Source organism: Artemia sp. Qi Xiang Cuo, chromosome 2 (assembly GCF_049724085.1).
Source record: "Artemia sp. Qi Xiang Cuo chromosome 2, ASM4972408v1, whole genome shotgun sequence".
NCBI classification, from domain to species: Eukaryota; Metazoa; Arthropoda; class Branchiopoda; order Anostraca; family Artemiidae; genus Artemia; species Artemia sp. Qi Xiang Cuo.
In genome coordinates this window covers 14,856,373-14,875,615 of record NC_142795.1, presented here as the reverse complement: position 1 = coordinate 14,875,615, position 19,243 = coordinate 14,856,373, and the positions used below count along the sequence as shown (strand labels likewise).

Here is a 19,243-nt window from a genome sequence, read left to right as displayed (position 1 = left end):
ACTAACCCCCCTCTCACGTCCACAGTTTCCCCAAGCACATCCAATCAAAATTTTGAGACAGCCATTTTGTTCAATGTAGTTGAAAGTTCTGGAAATTCGATCTTTGAGGATGACAGCCCCCTCCCACAGCCCTCAAGACAAGGGTTGTAAGTTATGCCCTGGGTATATATAAAGTTTTATACAAAGCGTTGTCGTAGAAACTTCAAAACGGCTCCTTTGATTGGAAATTGAAATGGCTAGTGTCCTGTTTAATAGTCGAAAGTGATTGGAAGGCAACTAAAACCCCTTTCACCCCCACAATTTACCCAAACACATCCAATCAAATTTTGAAATAGCCATTTTGTTCAACGTAGTTGAAAGGTCCGGAAATTATATCTTTGAGGATGACAATCCCCCCACAGCCCTCAGGATAAGGGTTGTAATTTATGCCCTAGGGGCATATGAGGTTTTTATTGAAAACTTTGTCATAGAAACTTGAAAAAGGACTCATTCAATTAAAAATTCAAAGGGCTTTTGCCCTTTTTAATAGTCGAAAGTGACTTCAGAGCCACTAACCCCCCTCTCACGCCCACCTTTTCCCCAAACAAATCCAATTAAAATTTTTAGAAAACCATTTTATTCAACGTAGTTAAAAGTTTTTAAGATCTTTGATTATGACAGCCCCCCCCCCCCCCACAGCCCTCAAGGCAAGGGTTGTAAGTTATGCCCTGGGTGTAAATAAAGTTTTTATAGTAAGCGTTGTCGTAGAAACTTCAAAAACGGCTCCTTTGATTGGAAATTGAAATGGCTAGTGCCCTTTTTAATAGTCGAAAGTGATTGGAAGGCAACTAACACCCCTTTCAGGCCCCCCATTTACCCAAACACATTCAATCAAAATTTTGAGATAGCCATTTTGTTCAAAGTAGTTGAAAGGTCTGGAAATTATATCTTTGAGGATGACACTCCCCCCAGAGCCTCCAGGGTAAGGGTTTTAATTTATGCCCTGGGGGTATATAAGGTTTTTATTGAAAGTTTTGTCACAGAAACTTGAAAAAAGGCTCATTCAATTAAAAATTCAAAGGGCTAGGGCCCTTTTTAATAGTCAAAAGTGATTTAAGAGCAACTAACCCCCCTCTCCCGCCCACCTTTCCCACAAACACATCCAATTAAAATTTTTAGAATACCATTTTATTCAACGTAGTTAAAAGTTTTAGAAATTAGGTCTTCGAGGATGATAACCCCCTCAGAGCCCTCGGGGCAAGGGCAAGGGTTGTAAGTTATTCCCTGGGGGCATGTAAGGTTTTTTATATAGTGATGTTGTAGAAAGTTCAAAAAGGGGTCATTCGATTAGAAATTAGAAGGGCTTGTGCCCTTCTTAATAGTCGAAAGTGAATGGAGGATAACTAACACTCTTGTCACACCCACCATTTTCCCAAACACATTCAATCAAAGCTTTGAGATAGCCATTATGTTCGACGTAGTTAAAAAGTCTGGAAATTATGTTTTTGAGGATGACACTCCCCCGCAGCCCTCAAGGCAAGGGTTGTAAGTTAAGGCCTGGGGGCATATCAGTTTTTTTTTTTTTTTTTATAGAAAGTGTTGTCGTAGAAACTTCAAAAAGGGCTCATTCGATTGGAAATGGGAAGGGCTAATGCCCTTTTTAATAGTCGAAAGTGATTGGAGGGCAACTAACCCTCTCTCACGCCCACCATTTCCCCTAACAAATCTAATCAAAATTTTGAGGTAGCAATTTTCTTCAATGTAGTTGAAAGTTCTGGAAATTATGTCTTTGAGGATGACAGACCCCCCCCCCCTACCAGCCCTCAATGCAAGGGTTATAAGTTATGCCCTGGGGGCATATTAGAGTTTTATTGAAAGTGTTGTCGTAGAAACTTCAAAAGGGCCCATTCGATTGGAAATTGAAATGGCTACTGCCCTTTTTAATAGTTTAAAGTCATTAGAGGGCAACTAACGCCCCTCTCACGCCCACCTTTCCCCCAAACACATGCAATAAAAATTCTGAGATAGCCATTTTGTTTAACGTAGTTGAAAATCTTAGAAATTAGGTCTTTGAGGATGATATCCCCTTCAGAACCCTCAGGGCAAAGATTATAATTCATGCCCTGGGGGCATATAAGGTGTTTCTGTTTCATAAATATATTTTTTTGAGGTTGAGGTTGATTTTGAGTATGCAAAATTTATGTTTCCATATAAAGGCGTACAACCAACAAAATCGATTTCTAGGATAGGGTTATAAATTTTTACTTTTTATAGATTTAGATTTTTACAGTAAATTCATTTAAATTTTTTTCAGTAAAGTACAAATTATATTCTGGCTTTTAGAAAGCCTGGGGTTTAGAGCCCTACTCATAGAACCCTACCTTTTTTAAAACTTGTTTTGTCGAATTTTTTTTTAATTAATAAGAGAAAAATACAAACTTTTCCTCTTATCTTTATTTGTCATGTGCATCTTTTTTCTTCCCTCGTTCTTTGAGTGCCAAGAACTGCTTAGCGGAAATATTTACGAAATTATTTTCTTTTTTTCTTTTCCCGTCTCTTTCACTGGCTAAAAATCACCCTTGCTTAGTTTCTTAATTTGTTTTTTTTCTCTTTGTTTTTTTTTTTGTTAAACGTAGTATTTTCCGAAAGAATAAGGTTTTAAATTTACAGTGCTTTATGTTTCTTCCAGTCTCAAATTCAGTATTTAGCAAATGTTCTAAAGTTAGTGAGTTGAAACATGTTTAAACATAGATATTTTTTTTCAATTCTCTCTTTCATTCTATTGGTGAAAAAGGACAAACAGAAATGTACAATGGTTTTTTTTTTCTATTTACTCCTTGTCAACCACATATGGTTTCAAAAACATTTTAGATCGTCATGTACCCTTTTCTTAGTGTTTTCTCTCTTTTTTCTTTATAAATAAGTTTTTTTTAAGTAGTTTTTTCCTATGTTGTGATTATTTTTTTCTGGCTTCTCTTCTTTTTCTTGTGCATAAGGATTTCCAAATGTAAAATCCAAAACATCAGGATTTTTTCCTTTTATTTTATTTACTGTCTTAACTAAAAGTTTTACCCACATGTATGTGTTTAAATTTTCGACTTGCATGAAATTGCAGTGTAAATTAAGCTATTTTCATTCAGCTTTAACTTCATTTTGATTAGTAGAAGTATGGATTTAGAAAACCAAATAAAGTCAGACTATTTTTACAATTCTCAAATAACTATTTTACATAGATATTTGGAAAATCAAGAAGTTCCTGTTAGGAAAATGTAAAGTTTTATAACAGCTATATAAGCTGAAAAGTAAAACCAAGTATTATTTGATTGGCCATGTAGAAAAGACATGGTACAAACGTTTTCCAATTTCTTGATCGACATAAAATTTAAAGAATTGACAAAACGTGCATAAAGTCAGGAACCATGAACATACACAAAGCTGGACCTTGGCTCCACTTAGAATCCAAAACTTTTCCAAATTTTTGGGCACTACTTTTTTAAACCATAAAATTAGATTGTTTTTATTGGGCAGTCCCTCCAAATCATCTCTAATTATTCTCCAAATTATTGTAGTTCTGACTAACGGAACTACACTAGATCTGGTGGCTAGGCTATTGGTTATGTCGATAACTCTGCGAACCAGGATTGAAATATTGGAACAGTGATAATATTGGTCAAGTACGGTTCTGAAGCATGTATGCTACGAAAAACATAAGGGAGATTTCCTAGATGTTTTCCATAAAAATTGCCTACGGAACGTTTTGGGTACCTGACAGACTAACCGTATCTCAAACAGTAGGCTGTACGAAAAGCATGGTTCTATTTCACTTCCTATGGCTATAATAAGGGAAAGGTTGAGATGGATAGGGCAGGATTTGTGGATGAAGGATGACAGGTTGCCAAAGAATGTCCTTTTGAGCCAACCGGCTAAGTCTAGACGAAAAGCAGGTTGTTTTCAGTTTGAGTGAGAGGATGTAATCAAAGGTTTCAGGGAAATAAGAACTTTATGGGAGGGTGTAAAGAGGTCGGTTTTGCCTAGATTGGGCTGGAGGAGGAGTTTGTGTAGCTGTGATTGGCTCAGGTGGCGTGGGGCTTAGTAGTAGTAATTATTGTATGCACCTATAAATTATACACTGCTAAACTGATGATTTTATTGGATGATATTCGTATCAGCTCCATTTTTGCATATAAAGAAGACGTTTACCACATTAACTTCTTTAGGATATTTTGGGCACATCGGAGTGCGTGGAACCACTCACTCTTAATTCCATTCGTTTGCTTTCGATAGGAAGATCTTTATTTGAAGGAACCCTCCAAATGACTATTAAGTTGAATCTGGTGTCCTACAAGGGTCTATCCTGGGCCCAAGGTGTTTTTGATTTATATTAATGATCTTATTTATGCAGTAAAAATATGTATTCCAAAGCTCTGTTGCCGTTTGTTTCCCCCATTTGTGCGGTGAACCCATTTTCCAGTCAAATTCCTAGGGCAGCCTAGTTGCTATTACGGATGACATAACGTTATTTACGATATTAGGTGATCAAGCTTCAGTGAAAGAAAATATTTTTTCTTTATTTGAGAGAATTTTTCATGGTTTAATATGAACTATTTGGCTCTTAATGTATCCAAGTCCAAGTTTTTGGTTTTTCTAGAATTTCTGCAACTTTTCTGGCTTATCGTGTGATTCATACGTCACGTGATACTCTTCTTAGATCTTAAAGTGGTTGTGTTCGATCCTTTGGAATTCTCTTTGATGCAAATATGTCGTACAAATTCCATATTAATACATTATGTATTAAGATTACCTGGAATCTGGACATCTTGCGCAAGCTGAAGCAGACATTCTTGGATCTGTTTTGTCTTCTTTTCTTCCCCTTGACTGAATTGTATATTTTTATTCTCCTGCTATACAGATGCCCACACTCTAGTCGAACTTGCAGAGTGTAGCGTCTCTTCATGAGAAGGCCAGACTAGTTGTAAAGGTTGCAAAACCATCTTCTGTTAAACATCTCTTTAACTTCCGTTCAGTTTATGTTAATGTTCTTTTTTTTTACTTTATGCACGGCTGCATGTGACGCTTCCAATTGTTTTCCAGCCTTCTAATTTTGCATCCTACTGGTTGTCATAATACTTATATGGTTTTTGCAACATAAGAACTCCTGCCAGGCCTTGCGTTCGGTCAAATTTTTGCCCTCTGATGGCATCCTCAATAGCATGGAATATGCTTCCTGCTGCAGCGCGGTGGCTGTCATTCCTTTCACACGGATTTATTTCTCTGGATTTGTTTTATGTCTTCTTTTCTTCCCCTTGACTCAATTGCATATTTTTATTGTCCCTCTATATAGAAGTCTTATTTCCAGACGAACTTGTGAAAAATAGCGTCTCTTCATGAGAAGGCTAGACTAGTTTTAAAGGTTACAAATTCTTCTGCTGTTAAACATCTCTTAATCCTCCGTTTAGTTCATGTCAATCTGCTTCTTTTTAATTTTGCACGGCTTTGGTTGGTCGGTGGGCTAGTAACCCGCCACCGTAAAAACTGATTACTCAAGAACAGCAACAGAGAGCCTCAGATTGACTTCTTCTTCTTCTGTGATGACGACTAATGCACGCCCCCGGACAAGATTCTTGAAAATGGCCGAGTGTTTTCGTATTGGATACTGGAATGTTAGAACAGTTAATCAAGAAACACAGCCAGAAAAACTCAACAGTGTTATGAGAACCCTTGATAAGTTCCGTATTGACATTGCTGGACTTCCTGAGACCAGGCTTACTGGTTTTGGGACTTTGAAAACTGAGATTTACCACATCTTGTATTCCGGACTTGAGACTAGAAAAGAAGCAGGTGTCGCAATGGCACTGAGTAATCGGGCCAAAAAATACCTAGTGGACTGGGGACCAATTAGTGAGCGGATTCTTCGTGTCCGTTTCGCCCCTTCACAGGCCAAATTGACAGTTATTGTAGTGTACGCCCCAACGAATGACGCCTGTGATCAAACCAAAGACGACTTTTATTGTGTGTTATCGATTGTTGTTGCAAAAACACGTCATCATGATATTGTGACTGTGTGTGGGGACTTTAATGCTAAAATTGGAGGTGATGCTTCTTAAGCCCCAACTATCCTCGGTAAACATGGACTGGGGGAAATTAATGACAATGGTGTGCGACTAATCGATTTTTGCGCTACTCATGAACTTATCGTCGGCGCAACATGGTTTCCACATAAACAGATTCACAAGTATACTTGGAACTCGCCTGATGGTGTAACACGAAATGAAATAGACCATATCCTAATTGCGAGGTGCAGGCGACGATGTCTAGAGGATGTTAGAACCTTCCGAGGTGCCGACTGCTATTCCGATCACCAACTTGCTGTTGCCAAGTTCAAGATGAAACTAAAAACTGTGACAAAGCCCCAGCGGCCAGTGAAAACCTTCAATTTGAGGAAATTGCAGGACCCGAACGTATTGCAAAAGTATACTACAGCTTTGTCAAACAAGTTTTCCCTTCTAAGGGACGAAGTGTCGCTTGATAGTCAGTGGGAAAAAAATTGCAGAAACCGTGAAAGAGGTCGCACAAGAAGTTGTGGGCTACAACAGGAAGAAGAAGGAGCAGTGGATATCTGAAAGTAGTTGGGATATTATTGATCAAAGGGCACAACTCAAAATCCTCGTAGATAAGTATGACCATAGGACGACTTGTTCTAGAGAATATGTAGATAACCTGAAAGCGCAGCACAAGCGTCTCCATAAGCAAGTCAAAGCAGCAACCAGGGATGATAAGAGCACGTACCTGGAAACCATGGCCGAACATGCTGAGGTAGCCGCTATACGGGGAGATAGCCGTACTGTGTATGCCATAACGAAGCAGTTGGCGGGTATTTCAAAGGCGTCGTCGACCCAAGTTGAAAGCAAAGAAGGCATCTTATTAACCCAGACTGATGACATAGTCCGACGCTGGAAGGAGCATTTTAGCGAGGTACTAAATCAGATGCCTCCCAAAACTACTTTAAATATCCCTGAAGAACCATTGTTCGATCTCGGAATATGTTCCGGACCTCTCATGCTTAGTGATGTCAAGGAGGCCCTAAAGACTTTGAAAAATAGAAAGGCTGCAGGCAATGATGGCGTATCACCAGAATTACTGAAGTACGGTAGAAGCGCCCTAGCCTAACCCATATTTGAACTTCTTTCCCGTGTTTGGGATGAAGAAAAAGTCCCTAGTGAATGTTCGAAGGCATTAATTGTAAAACTCTTCAAAAAAGGACAAAAGACTAAGTGTGATAATTGGAGAGGTATTGCTTTGCAGTCTGTTGGCAGCAAAGTCCTGTGCCAAATAATTCTTAACAGGATTCAGAGTAAAGTGGAGAAAGTTCTGAGAGATGAGCAGCAGCACGGATTCTGCCAGAATAGATTATGTTGTGACCTAATATTTAGCCTGAGAGTCCTGCTGGATGAATCCAATGAATTCTTAACAGGATTCTGAGTAAAGTGGAGAAAGTTCTGAGAGATGAGCAGCAGCACGGATTCCACCAGAATAGATCATGTTGTGACCTGATATTTAGCCTGAGAGTCCTGCTGGATGAATCCAATGAATGGCAAGTTCAGCTACTTTTAGTATTTATAGATTTTCTCAAAGTCTTCGACTCGATACATCGCGGAACCATGTGGAAGATTTTAGTGCACTATGGAATTCCGACCAAAATTGTAAATATAATTAAAGCGCTATATCATGATATCATGTGCACAGTACAGACAGAGGGTGGCCTAACGGAGTGGTTTTCTGTTCAGTCAGGTGTAAGGAAGGGCTGCATTCTATCACCATTACTGTTTTCCATAGTGATAGATTTTGTTCTCCGTGAATGCAGTTTTAGTGGCGGTCTACAATTAAATCCACTGAGAGAACTCAATGATGGTGATTTTGCTGACGATGTTGCACTTATTACCCACGACCCAGAAGATATGCAACGCAACATTAATGAACTCGGTCGTATGGCAAATGTTGTCGGACTCTCCATAAATGCTAACAAGACCAAATCAATGTCGAATGCAGTCATACCTGACTTGGCCGAAGGACTTTTGGTTAACAACGAGGAAATTGAGGAAGTGAGAGAGTTCAAGTATCTCGGCAGCATTCTTACGCAAGATGCCAATTCCGAAAGAGAAATACTGTGCCGAATAGCATTGGCTGGATCTGCTTTCAGCTACCTTAGAAACGTTTGGAGAAATAATAACTATTCCCAGAAGCTAAAGCTTAGAATTTATAATAGCAATGTGGTCTCCGTCCTTACGTACGGCTGCGAAACTTGGAGCATCACTGCTCAGCTAGAACGACGACTCCAGGCATTCGACAACAATTGCCTAAGGTCTATCCTAAATATAAATTGGACGGAAAGAATACGAAATGATGAAATCTATCGTATGACAAATCAAACCCCCATCCTTGATCTCATTAGAAAGCGGCGATGGATGTATTGGGGGCATATGGGGCGAATTGGGGATGGAAGGCTGCCGCAAGACGCATGGTGTTGGACACCCCCCGGTCTCCGCAAATCAGGGAGACCGAAAATGACCCTTGGCAGGTCGCTAAAGAAGGATGTGAAGCTAGCGAGGTCCTCTTTAGAGGAGCTATGGTTGAAGGCTCAGGACAGGTTGTCGTGGCGAACCACTGTTGCTGCCCTATGCGCCCCCAGGAGTAGGGGGACCTAACTAACTAACTAAATGGGACACTTCCAGTTGTTTTCCAGCCTCCTATTTTTACATCGTACTGCTTGTCATATTACCTACGTTGCTCTTGCAATATAAAAGTCCCTGCCATGCCTTGCGTTCGATCTAAATTTTGCTCTTTGGTGGTATCTTCAATATTGTGGTATATGCTTCCAGCTTTGGCACGGGGCTGTCATTCCTTTTGCACCTTTAAACGTCTGGCGCTTAAAGGTTAATTTGAAATTGTATATTGTTACATATATATCTTTTTTTGTTTATTATTAATTTTAATTTTTACTAGGCTTGTAAAGTCTTGTACCCCCTGATCTAAGTTGCAGGTTTTCTAATATTTAAATAAACTCTCTCTCTCTCTCTCTCTCTCTCTCTCTCTCTCTCTCTCTCTCTCTCTCTCTCTCTCTCTCTCTCTCTCTCTCTCTCTCTCTGTCTTTTTACTTTTTCTTTTTTTTATGAGTAAATGTTTTAAATAATATATGGTTAAATTGTAAAAAGTTTAATGCTCTAGTAGTTTAATGTTCATATTTTTGTTTCACGATCCCCTTTTCTGCAAACCCTTGAACCTTTGTGGGAATTTGTGATTGTATTGAACGATTTTTGTTGTTTTATGGCAGAAATATATCCTATCTGGATTTTACAATCCACCCCATTTAATGAATTGGGTCATCGGATTAGTCAAATCTAGGTCTTCTTTGTTCTCGTTTTTTCTCTCTAAAATACTTTTTCTAAACCCTAGAAATAGTTTAAGGTCAGGACTTTCCATCTCGGAACTGTTTTGCTTTATCTTGAAGCTGAAACAGAAACTCTCCCTCAAACTTGCTCCCCTTCGAGGCTCCCTGTTCACCCCTTCAATTGACACGCCTGGCTGCGTTGAATAATCTGGACGCGCCTACCTGTTACAACCGTATTAACAATAGAAAATTACGCTTATTATGTAAATTATTGTATAATAAATTTTTTGGGCGAATAAAATTGTATTTTTTTGTGATATTTGCACGCCTGGGGAAGCCTTTGGAATTGGAATGTTCCAAACACTATTCCCAAAATCTCGTATACTTTTAGCAAGGTGCCTACGCAAGAGTTTTGTTTTCAGAGGGGGCCCGATAAGAAATTTTGAAACTTTACGAGGGGCTGGGAGATCCTCCACCCTGAGAAGGTGTATCATTTTAGTATGCTCATATTTTTCAGGCCCCGATCCTTTCCCTCCCCCTCTAATCAAACCTACCTACGTCTATTGCTTTTAATGAGAAGTAAAGCATAATTCAAAATTGAATTATATCCTGTGCTTTTGGTATACTTTGCCTGGTTTTTGTGTAAAATTCCCCCAAATAAAACCTGCTTACGCGCCTTGCTTATAATGAGAACTAATATATTATTGAAAACTAAAAATTATTACAAGAGGACAACCAATTATTTCCCGATAGCGCTGTTTGATCATCTGCTTATCGCCGAAAGTGCTTTTTTAACAAATGATTCACTGAAAAGGTAGCTAAACTAAACAATAATTCATTGATGGTATAAAGAATGAGAAAACTGTCAGAGTTTAAAGATCTATTATGATATCCTTTTAGACAATCTGGCTCCCGGCTTCTGGAGCCATATATTACAGAACTATCAATAACGACATAAATCAAACAGTTTGTAGCAACAAGCAAGGAGTAACAAGTGGAAGTAGTAACCAAATTCTGAAAAAAAGGAGTTATGATAACAATACAAAAGTAAAAAAAATTGGCTTATGATGCTTTTAAATATGTAAAATTCATTAAGTTTATATATAATTAACGGAAGTATGAGAAAATTTGCGCGATTTGCAGAAAGGGGTAGCGATCATCATGAACATTGCACCATCAAATTCAACGTATTGACGAACAATTAGAAAAGTTTCAAGCCCTTACCTACAAAAATGCATGTTAAAGTTCAAGGCTTGATTGAACATCCAAACAGTAATTGCAGAATGTCAGAAGAGGGCTCATTAAAACAGAAATTCAAAGTTGTAATGTCTTTTTAAGCAGAAAAAGTGATAATTCTGAAGAAAGGGGCATTCCTTTGTGCTACGCAAAACAACAATTTTGATATAAAGAGGGCCAAAAAGCTATCGAATGGAAATTCAGAGATAATCACACGGTTAAAGTGTATCTTCTTTTGCTCGTACTAAATAAAGTTAATAAAAACGTTTGTTTTAAAGTCTCATTTAACTAAGGTAATTCATTTGAGGATAGATCATATGATGTGGTGTATAATTGCTCCTTAGTTATCAAGAAAGAAAATCGATAGATTTTTGTGTAATTGGGGGGGGGGGGCTTAACGCCTCAAGAAGTTCATCTTTATGCAAACATTTTCTAACAGAGTGAACCTATAAATAAATTTAGGAGGAGATTTGAGGGGAGGGAGAGGTATACATTAATCTCAGTTCTCCTTATAATCTCCTAAAATAAGGAGTCGGTAAGTCGGTATATCTCAGTTGCAGATGCAAGAAGTCACAGCTGCAGTAAAAGGTAATCGCAGTCGCAAGCAGTATCAGTTACAATAGCCGTCGCAATAGCGAGTCGCAGTCACAAGTAGTCGCAGCCCCAGTCAATAGTAATCGTGTTTAAAGTAACAAGTAGTCACACTTGCAACTAGTTTCAAGTAGCCATAGTCGTAGTCGCAAATAGTTGCAGCAATAGTCGCAGGTAGTTGCGGTTGCCGTGATAGTAGTAGCCACAATAGTTGCACTGAATGTCCCAAGTTAATGCCATTAGCCGCTTTTAATATATTGTTGATACGCCCGTTTGATAACCTGGATGCACATAGTGACTTTTGATTTAGTTTAACATCCCCTTCAACACCCCCCTGAAGTTTTATTTGAATTTCCCATAATAAATCCTGTATGCAAACAATTGGCAGACTGCATAATTGACAACCCTTTCTCCATGGGCTGTGGGGTGGGTGACATCCCCTGAGGCATAGTTATTAGACCATTTGGCTATTTAAAACAAAATAGCTATTTTTGAATTTGGATCAGTGTTGAGAGGAGGAGTAATCTAAAAAGTAGAAGGGGACCTTTTGCCCTTCAAGCACTTTTCAACATATCCTATAAGTTTCAGCTTAATACCCTTACCCGTTCCTGACATTTTGCCAAGGCGCTCTTTTGACGGCCAGTATGCACATATTGCGTTTTGATTTTTTTTTTTTTAACATTCTCCTAAATATTCCCTGAAAGAAGTTGCAAGTCGAAGGGGTCGCAGTTTAAAGCAGTCGTATTCACTGTCGCCTATTGTCGCAAGTAGTCCCAGTCGCAATCGCAACTCATCGCAGTTACAGCTGCATAATTCCGTTTTTTAGAGTTTCGGTTATTATTGAGCCGGATCGCTCCTTACTTCAGTTCGTTACCACGAACTGTTTGATAGGTAGCCTATATCAACAGAATCGGCTTATTATGCTGATTTCAAATATATAAGTCTCATTAAGTTTAATCTTACCCATAAAGGCTACGAGAAAATCCTGAGAAAATTTTCTGATTTTCGAAAAAAGGGGGAGCATCCCCTAAAACTCATAGAACCTTAATGAAAATCACACCATCAGATTCAGCGTATCAGGAAATCCCTTTACAGAGGTTTCCAGTTCCTTTCTACAAAATGTGGAATTTGTCTTTTTTTTTACCAGAAGAAAGATCACGGATGCGTGTTTATTTGTGTTTTTTTTTGTTTTTTTCCAGGGGTGGTCATACCGACTCAGTGGTTCAATAATATCACGAGAAAGTTCACTCGAACGGAAGTTAAAAGTTGTAGTGTCATTTCTATGAGACAAAACAGATTGGAGGGTAACAAGGTCCCCCCCCCCTTTCTCAAAATTGTCCGATCAAAATTTTGAGATAGCCATTTTGTTCATCATAGTTGAAATGCCCAAGAACTGTGTCTTTGAATATAACATGACCCTCCCACAGCCCCAGAGGAAAGGTCTTTAAGTTATAAAATTTGCCCATTGTTTTCGCATAGTATTTGTTATTGGAAAGTATGCATACATTTTCGGGTGGGGAGACGAATTTTCTGTCGGAAGTTTTTCCACGGGGGAATCTTCCATGGGAAGGGAAGTTTCCGGGGGGTGAAATTTTCAGGGGAAATTATAACACTGATGGAATTTGCCAGAATTCCTATACAAAATTATTTTTATATGCCTTGCTCTCTCTTTTCCGTCTCAATTTTAAGTGTGGAGTTGTCAAGGGAAATGTCCTGGATAAATTTTTGCCGGGATTGAATTATCTAGAGAATATTTCCATGAAGAGGAGAATTTCTCCGTGGAGATGGGGCCTGATTTCCTGGCATTCTTTAAAAACGATCAGAAATTAAATACAAAAAAGTTCTTTAGACTGAAAGTAAGGAGCCAGATTAAAACTTAAAAAGGAAAGAAATTATAATATATATGAAGAGGGTTGTCCCCTTCTCAACACCTCGCTCTTTATGCTAAAGTTTGAATTTTGTCCCAATTCTTTAAGAATGATTCCTGAAACGCAAGGTTTGCTTAATTAGAACAAAGAGAAGCTGTTTTAAAAGTACTAAAAATTTTAGCGTAAAGAGCTAGGTGTTGAAGAGGGGGCAACCCCCTTCATCTACGTAATAATTTCTGTTCGTTTTAAATTTTAATGTTGCTCCTTACTTTTAGTTGAAATTTTTTGTTTTTATTTAATGGAGACCAAGAATCAAACTTGACCTCTTTATCCAATAAAAACCGTACATATAAACAATTGGCAACATGCATAGCCTACAGCCCTTGCCTGGTCGTGTAGGGATATGTCAACCCTAGAGGTATAGTTATTTGATCTTCGGACTATTTTGAACGAATTCAACGAATTTGCCATCTCAAAATTTGGATCAGATGCCTTTGGGGAAAAGAATGAAGGAGGGGGCTAATTGGCCTCCAATCACTTTTGACTTTCAAAAATTCCACTAGAACTATGAATTTCCAATAGAATAAGCCCCCTCCGAAGTTTATATGACCACTACTTCCATATGACGTGGATAAAAAAAATAACAATAATAGGAATACATCCAAAACCTTATGGCTCTTTAGTATATTAATTAAAAAAAACCTTTTTCCACAAAATAAGCTTTTCAAAGAAAATTAAAGAACTCTATTAAACCAAAAATGAGCAAAAATAAAATCAAATCATCTACCAAGCGTGAAACTACCACAAATCAGCATCGATAAATAAATGAAACCCAAAACGAACAGAAATTACAATAAATAACACAGTCAAACTAAAAAAAAGCAAAAATTAACATGAGTAGGGCTCAAAACCCCTATGCCTTCCCAAGGCCAGAACATAATTTGCACTTAACTGAAAAAATATAAAGGTTTTTACTTTCATAACTTTAATAAATCAAATAATATTAACATTTTGATTACTAAATATCAGAATATGTATATTAAACAGACAATGCACATTCATTTATTCCAATAGTTGCCTTCCAATTTCCAATCACTTTCGACTATTTAAAAGGGCACAGGCCACTCCAATTTCCAATCAAATGAGCCCTTTTCAAAGTTTCTATGACAATTCCTTCGATACGAAGTGCCCTGGTCTAAAGGGAAAAAAAAATAATACATTGTGCCATTGTCATTCTTTACTTAGGCAGCGCGATTGCACTGCTTATGAAAAATGTCAGGCCTTCCGATCACTTTCGACTATTAAAAAGGGCACTAGGCCTTTCGATTTCGAATCGAATGAGCCCTTTTTGAGTTTCTACGACAACACCTTCTATAAACACCTGATATGCCCCCAGGGCATAAATTACAACACCTACCCTAAGGGATGTGAGGGTGGCTGTCATCCTCTAAGACCTAATTTCCAGAATTTTCTACTACGTTAAACAAAATGGCTATCTGGAAATCAACTACGTTGAACAAAATGGCTGTCTCAAAATTTTGATTGGATGTGTTTGGGGAAAAGGTGGGCGTGAGAGGGGAGTTAGTTGCTACATAGTTGCTACGCTGAACAAAATTGCTATCTCAAATTTGTCTATTGGATTTGTTTGGGGAAATGGTGGGCGTAGAAGGGGTGTTAGTTGCCTTCCAATCACTTTCGACTATTTAAAAGGGCACAAGCCACACCAATTTTTAATCGAATGAGCCCTTTCCGAATTTTCTATGATAATTCCTTCGGTACGAAGCGCCCTGGTGCTAAAGGAAAAAAATAATACATTTTGCCAACATTGTTCTTTACTTAGGCAGCACGATTGCACTGCCTATGAAAAATGTCAAGCCTTCCAATCACTTTCGACTATTAAAAAGGGCACTAGGCCTTTCAATTTCGAATCAAATGAGCCCTTTTTTAGTTTCTACAACAACGCCTTCTATAAACACCTGATATGCCCCCAGGGCAAAAATTACAACCCTTACCCTAAGGACTGTGAGGGTGGTTGTCGTCCTCTAAGACCTAATTTCCAGAACTTTGAACTACGTTAAGCAAAATGGCTATCTCAAAATTTTTATTGGATGTGTTTGGGGAAATGGTGGGCGTGAGAGGGGTGTTTCAACTATTAAAAATTGCTCTAACCCTTTCAATTCCAATCAAATGAACCTTTTTGAATTTTGTACGACAACGCTTTCAATAAAAACTTTATATGCCCCCAGGGCATAACTTATAGCCCTTACCCTGAGGGCTGGGGGGGTTGTCATCCTCAAAGACCTAATTTCCAGAACTGTCTATAACGTTGAACAAAATGGCTATCTGACAAATTTTGATTGGATGTGTTTGGGGAAATGGTGGGCGCGATAGGGGGGTTAGTTACCCTCTAATCACTTTCTACTATTAAAAAGGACACTAGCCCTCTCAATTTCCAATTGAATGAGCCCCTTTTTAAGTTTTTACGACAACTCTATCTATAAAAACCCTGTATGCCCCCAGGGCTTAACTTACAACCTTTGCCCTGGGGGCTCTGGTGGGGGTTTGTCATCCTTAAATACATAATTTCTAGAACTTTCAACTACGTTGAACAAAATGGCTATCTCTAAACTTTGATTGAATGTGTCTGGGGAAATGGCGGGCTTGAGATGAGGGTTAATTACTCTCCCCTCACTTTCGACTATTAAAAAGGATAATTTCAATTTCCAATCAAATGAGCCCTTTTTGAAATTTCTACACTAATCTTCTATATAAACCTTATAAGCCCCCAGGGCATGATTACAATCCTTGCACTGAGGGCTCTGAGGGGGTTATTATCCTAAAAGACCTAATTTCAGGAACTTACAACTACGTTGAACAAAATAGATATCTCAAAATTTTGATTGTATGTGTTTGGGGAAATGGTGGGTGTGAGAGGGGGGTTAGTAGCCCTTCAATCACTTTTGACTATTAAAAAGGTCACTAGCCCTTTCAATTTCCAATTGAATGAGCCCTTTTGAATTTTCTACAACATTGCTTTCTAGAAAAACCTTATGCCCCCAGGGCATAACTTACAACCCTTGCCCTGAGGGGTGTAGGGGGAGGGGTTTTCATCCTTAAAGACCTCCTTTTCAAAACTTTCAACTATGTTGGATAAAATGGCTATCTAAAAATTTTGATTGGATGGGTTTGGGGAAAAGGTGGGCGTGAGAGTTGCCCTCAAATCACTTTCGACTATTAAAAAGGGCACTAGCCCTTTGAATTTCCAATCTAATGAGCCCTTTTTCAAGTTTCTACGATAAAGATTTCAATAAAACCCTTATATGCCCCCATTTCATGACTTACAACCCTTGCCCTGAAGACTGTGGGGGAGTGTCCTGCTCAAAGGTATAATTTCCAGAACTTTAACTTGCGTGGAGCAAACTGGCTATCTCGAAATTTTGATTGGATGTGTTTTGGGAACTGGTGGGCGTGGAATGGGTGCTATTTGTCTTCCAGTCACTTTCAACTATTAAAAAGGGCACTAGCCGCTCCAATATCCAACGAATGAGCCCTTTTCCAAGTTTCTACGACAACTCCTTCGATACGAAGTGCCCTGGTGTGGAAGAAAAATAAATAATACTTTGTGACAACATAGTCTTTACGCTGATACACCGCTATGGCATTGCCTCTTATAGAAGAGACAACTTCAAAACTGGAAAGTGTCGCATATCACAGTTTGTGCCCGAATAGAGCCAAAATGTTGTCCAATAAAAATTCAGCGAACAATGGAAATTGTATTTATAATGACCCCCCGTCTCAAAGGCAATCTTGGCGTGCGATATACCATTTGTCACAAAACATACATATATTCTACAAAGAACAAGCCGTTATTATTAAAATCCATTAAAACTAACGTTACATTAAAACTAACCGTTTATCCATTAAAACTAACGGGTTTACAGCCTCGCATAGTTGCTCGCCATTTTTAGGGCTTTGCCAATAGACTAATTTACGGACAGGGGTGTACGCAAACCTCCAAAAAGGGAATTAGGCCCTAGTTTCCAAAGTTGAGATGAATTGAATGAATATTCAAATAATTAGGGAATTAAACTCCGATCTTCCTTCATTAGGAAGAATACATAGGCTATCCATATTGATGAACATAGGATGAAACGTGAATGATGCTCAGGGATGAACTCTCCACTCTTATTGAGAAAATATTAATTACTTTTTAAAAATTTATCCTATATTTTGAAAAGCAAATACACAAATCAAGTTATTTTTCTCTAAGCATTACTTAGCAAAACTTAAACCATGATTAGAAAAGAGCCGTTTAATCCCTAGGTTTGGAATTAAACAGAAACGAAGATTAATTAGTAACTAAAGCTTTTTCAAACGAAAATTAAGAGGATACTGATTTTATAAGAAACAGAAATTATTTAATATTTAATGAAAGGACACATCATCCCCTGAGGCATATTTATTGGACCTTTCAAGCATTTGAAACAAAGGATTTTGTCTCAAAATTTTGATCAGATGTATTTTAGGAAATAGAAGCTAAAATAGGCGTGGGAAGGGGGCAGATTGCCCTCCAACCAAATCTTGACGCTTAAAAAGGGCGCTATATCTTCCAGTTTCCAATAGAATGAACCCCTTCCGAAATTTCAACGATCATGGTTTCGACACGGCATCCTTTGGGGAAAAAAATAAACAAATGATACATAGAGTCGACTTCACTCTTTACTTAGGCAGCGCTAATGTGCTGCCTGTGATATTTTGCTGCCTATGATTCATGCTCTTTGTTATTAATAATGTGTTATCTACCCAAAGTCGTTGGCTGAAAAATCTTTTCCTAGGATACTCCGTGGTCATGTCTAGAAATCAAGGACATAAAAGATTCTCTTAATTTTAAAGTCAGAATATGTTTTTTCTTATTATTCTAAAAAACTAATAAATTAATGAAAATATTGCCAGATTATACTTGTTTGTTGTATATGTTTTCCTGTAATATACCCCAGCTCTACATTTTTTTTTGAAAACATGGAGAAAATCTATTGGAGGAACAAATTTGCCTTTGAAATTGAAATTGTATCATCCATGAAGGTAAAAAGTAAAAATTCTTTGCCCCCAGGAAAAGTTAATTCTCATAGCTTAACTTTGTCTCTGTTGTAATAATACTAAAGGCGTTACTCTTTAAGTTGTAAATTCTGCATGAGAATGGCAAAAACATTATTAGTTAAAAAATATTATTTTAAATATCTTTTACTGTTAATAACCTCCAGCTATTTGCTTTCACTCAAGAAGATTATTTAGAGTGTCGCGAAAAAATTTTGATAGAAAACTCTGCACTCTAACTGTTTTGGACAAGAAGCAATTAGAGGAAAATTAATTTAGAAAACAAATTTTTAAAGGGAAGTAAAGAGCGAAGTTGAAAATTAAAATGGATAGAAATTATTACTTCATAGATGGCTAATGTGTATCAATAAAACTAGTAAAAATGAACCAACTAATTACATGTCCCTATGTTTCTAGGATTATAAAAAAACTAGCGCTTTACCAAAAGTGTTCTATTTAGTGCTATATCCCGCTTAAGGATGGTAGAATTGATAAAAATCACATAGATATGAGCAATAGCTTTCAAATGAGCCATCAAACGTCACACGAAAAGGTTTTGGTAACCCACTAGTCCCAGCTTGCCCAATTGAGGCATGGCACAAAAAATGCCGTTTTTAGTGCCATTTGGAACTTGCTGATGGTGGAATTTATGGTAAGGACGTGGATATGAACAATATCTTTTGTATAAGCTATCAAAAATTTGTTTCAGATTTTCTGGTGGCCTACTAACCCTACCCCCTTAGAAATGGCACAAAAATGCCATTTTTAGTGTCATATGGCACTTGTAGATGACGTAATTTATAAAAAAAAAGTACGTAGATAGGAGAAAAAGATTTTGAATCATCTATTATGCATCTCTCTATGATTTTCTGGTAAACCGCTAGCCCTGAAAATAAAAGAAAAAAAGAAAATAAAAGGGAGCAAAAAAAGTGATTTTTCTTTTCGTTCAAGGTGGGGGACTGTAATTTCCCTGTTCCAGGTTTCCGACTACGATGATTCCTATGGTACACTTTTCATTTTGATCTGACCCCATTTTTAGGGGTTTTAGGCTTTTTTTGAAATCACCATAAATGTCTTCTCGCACTTAACT

General features: G+C 37.8%; 1 protein-coding gene across 1 annotated transcript; it reads left to right on the top strand.

The window, feature by feature from the left end:
- The first annotated feature begins 5,606 nt into the window (after window positions 1–5,606).
- Window positions 5,607–6,083, top strand: LOC148954932 (protein CFDP2-like). The gene has a single exon (XM_089105700.1). It carries the CDS (start codon window positions 5,607–5,609, stop codon window positions 6,081–6,083), a length of 477 nt encoding a protein of 158 aa, XP_088961826.1.
- Window positions 6,084–19,243: the final 13,160 nt, after the last annotated feature.

Bases quoted from the DNA above. Each gene is read 5' to 3' on its own strand.
- LOC148954932 (XM_089105700.1), top strand. From the start codon at position 5,607: ATGGCCGAGTGTTTTCGTATTGGATACTGGAATGTTAGAACAGTTAAT.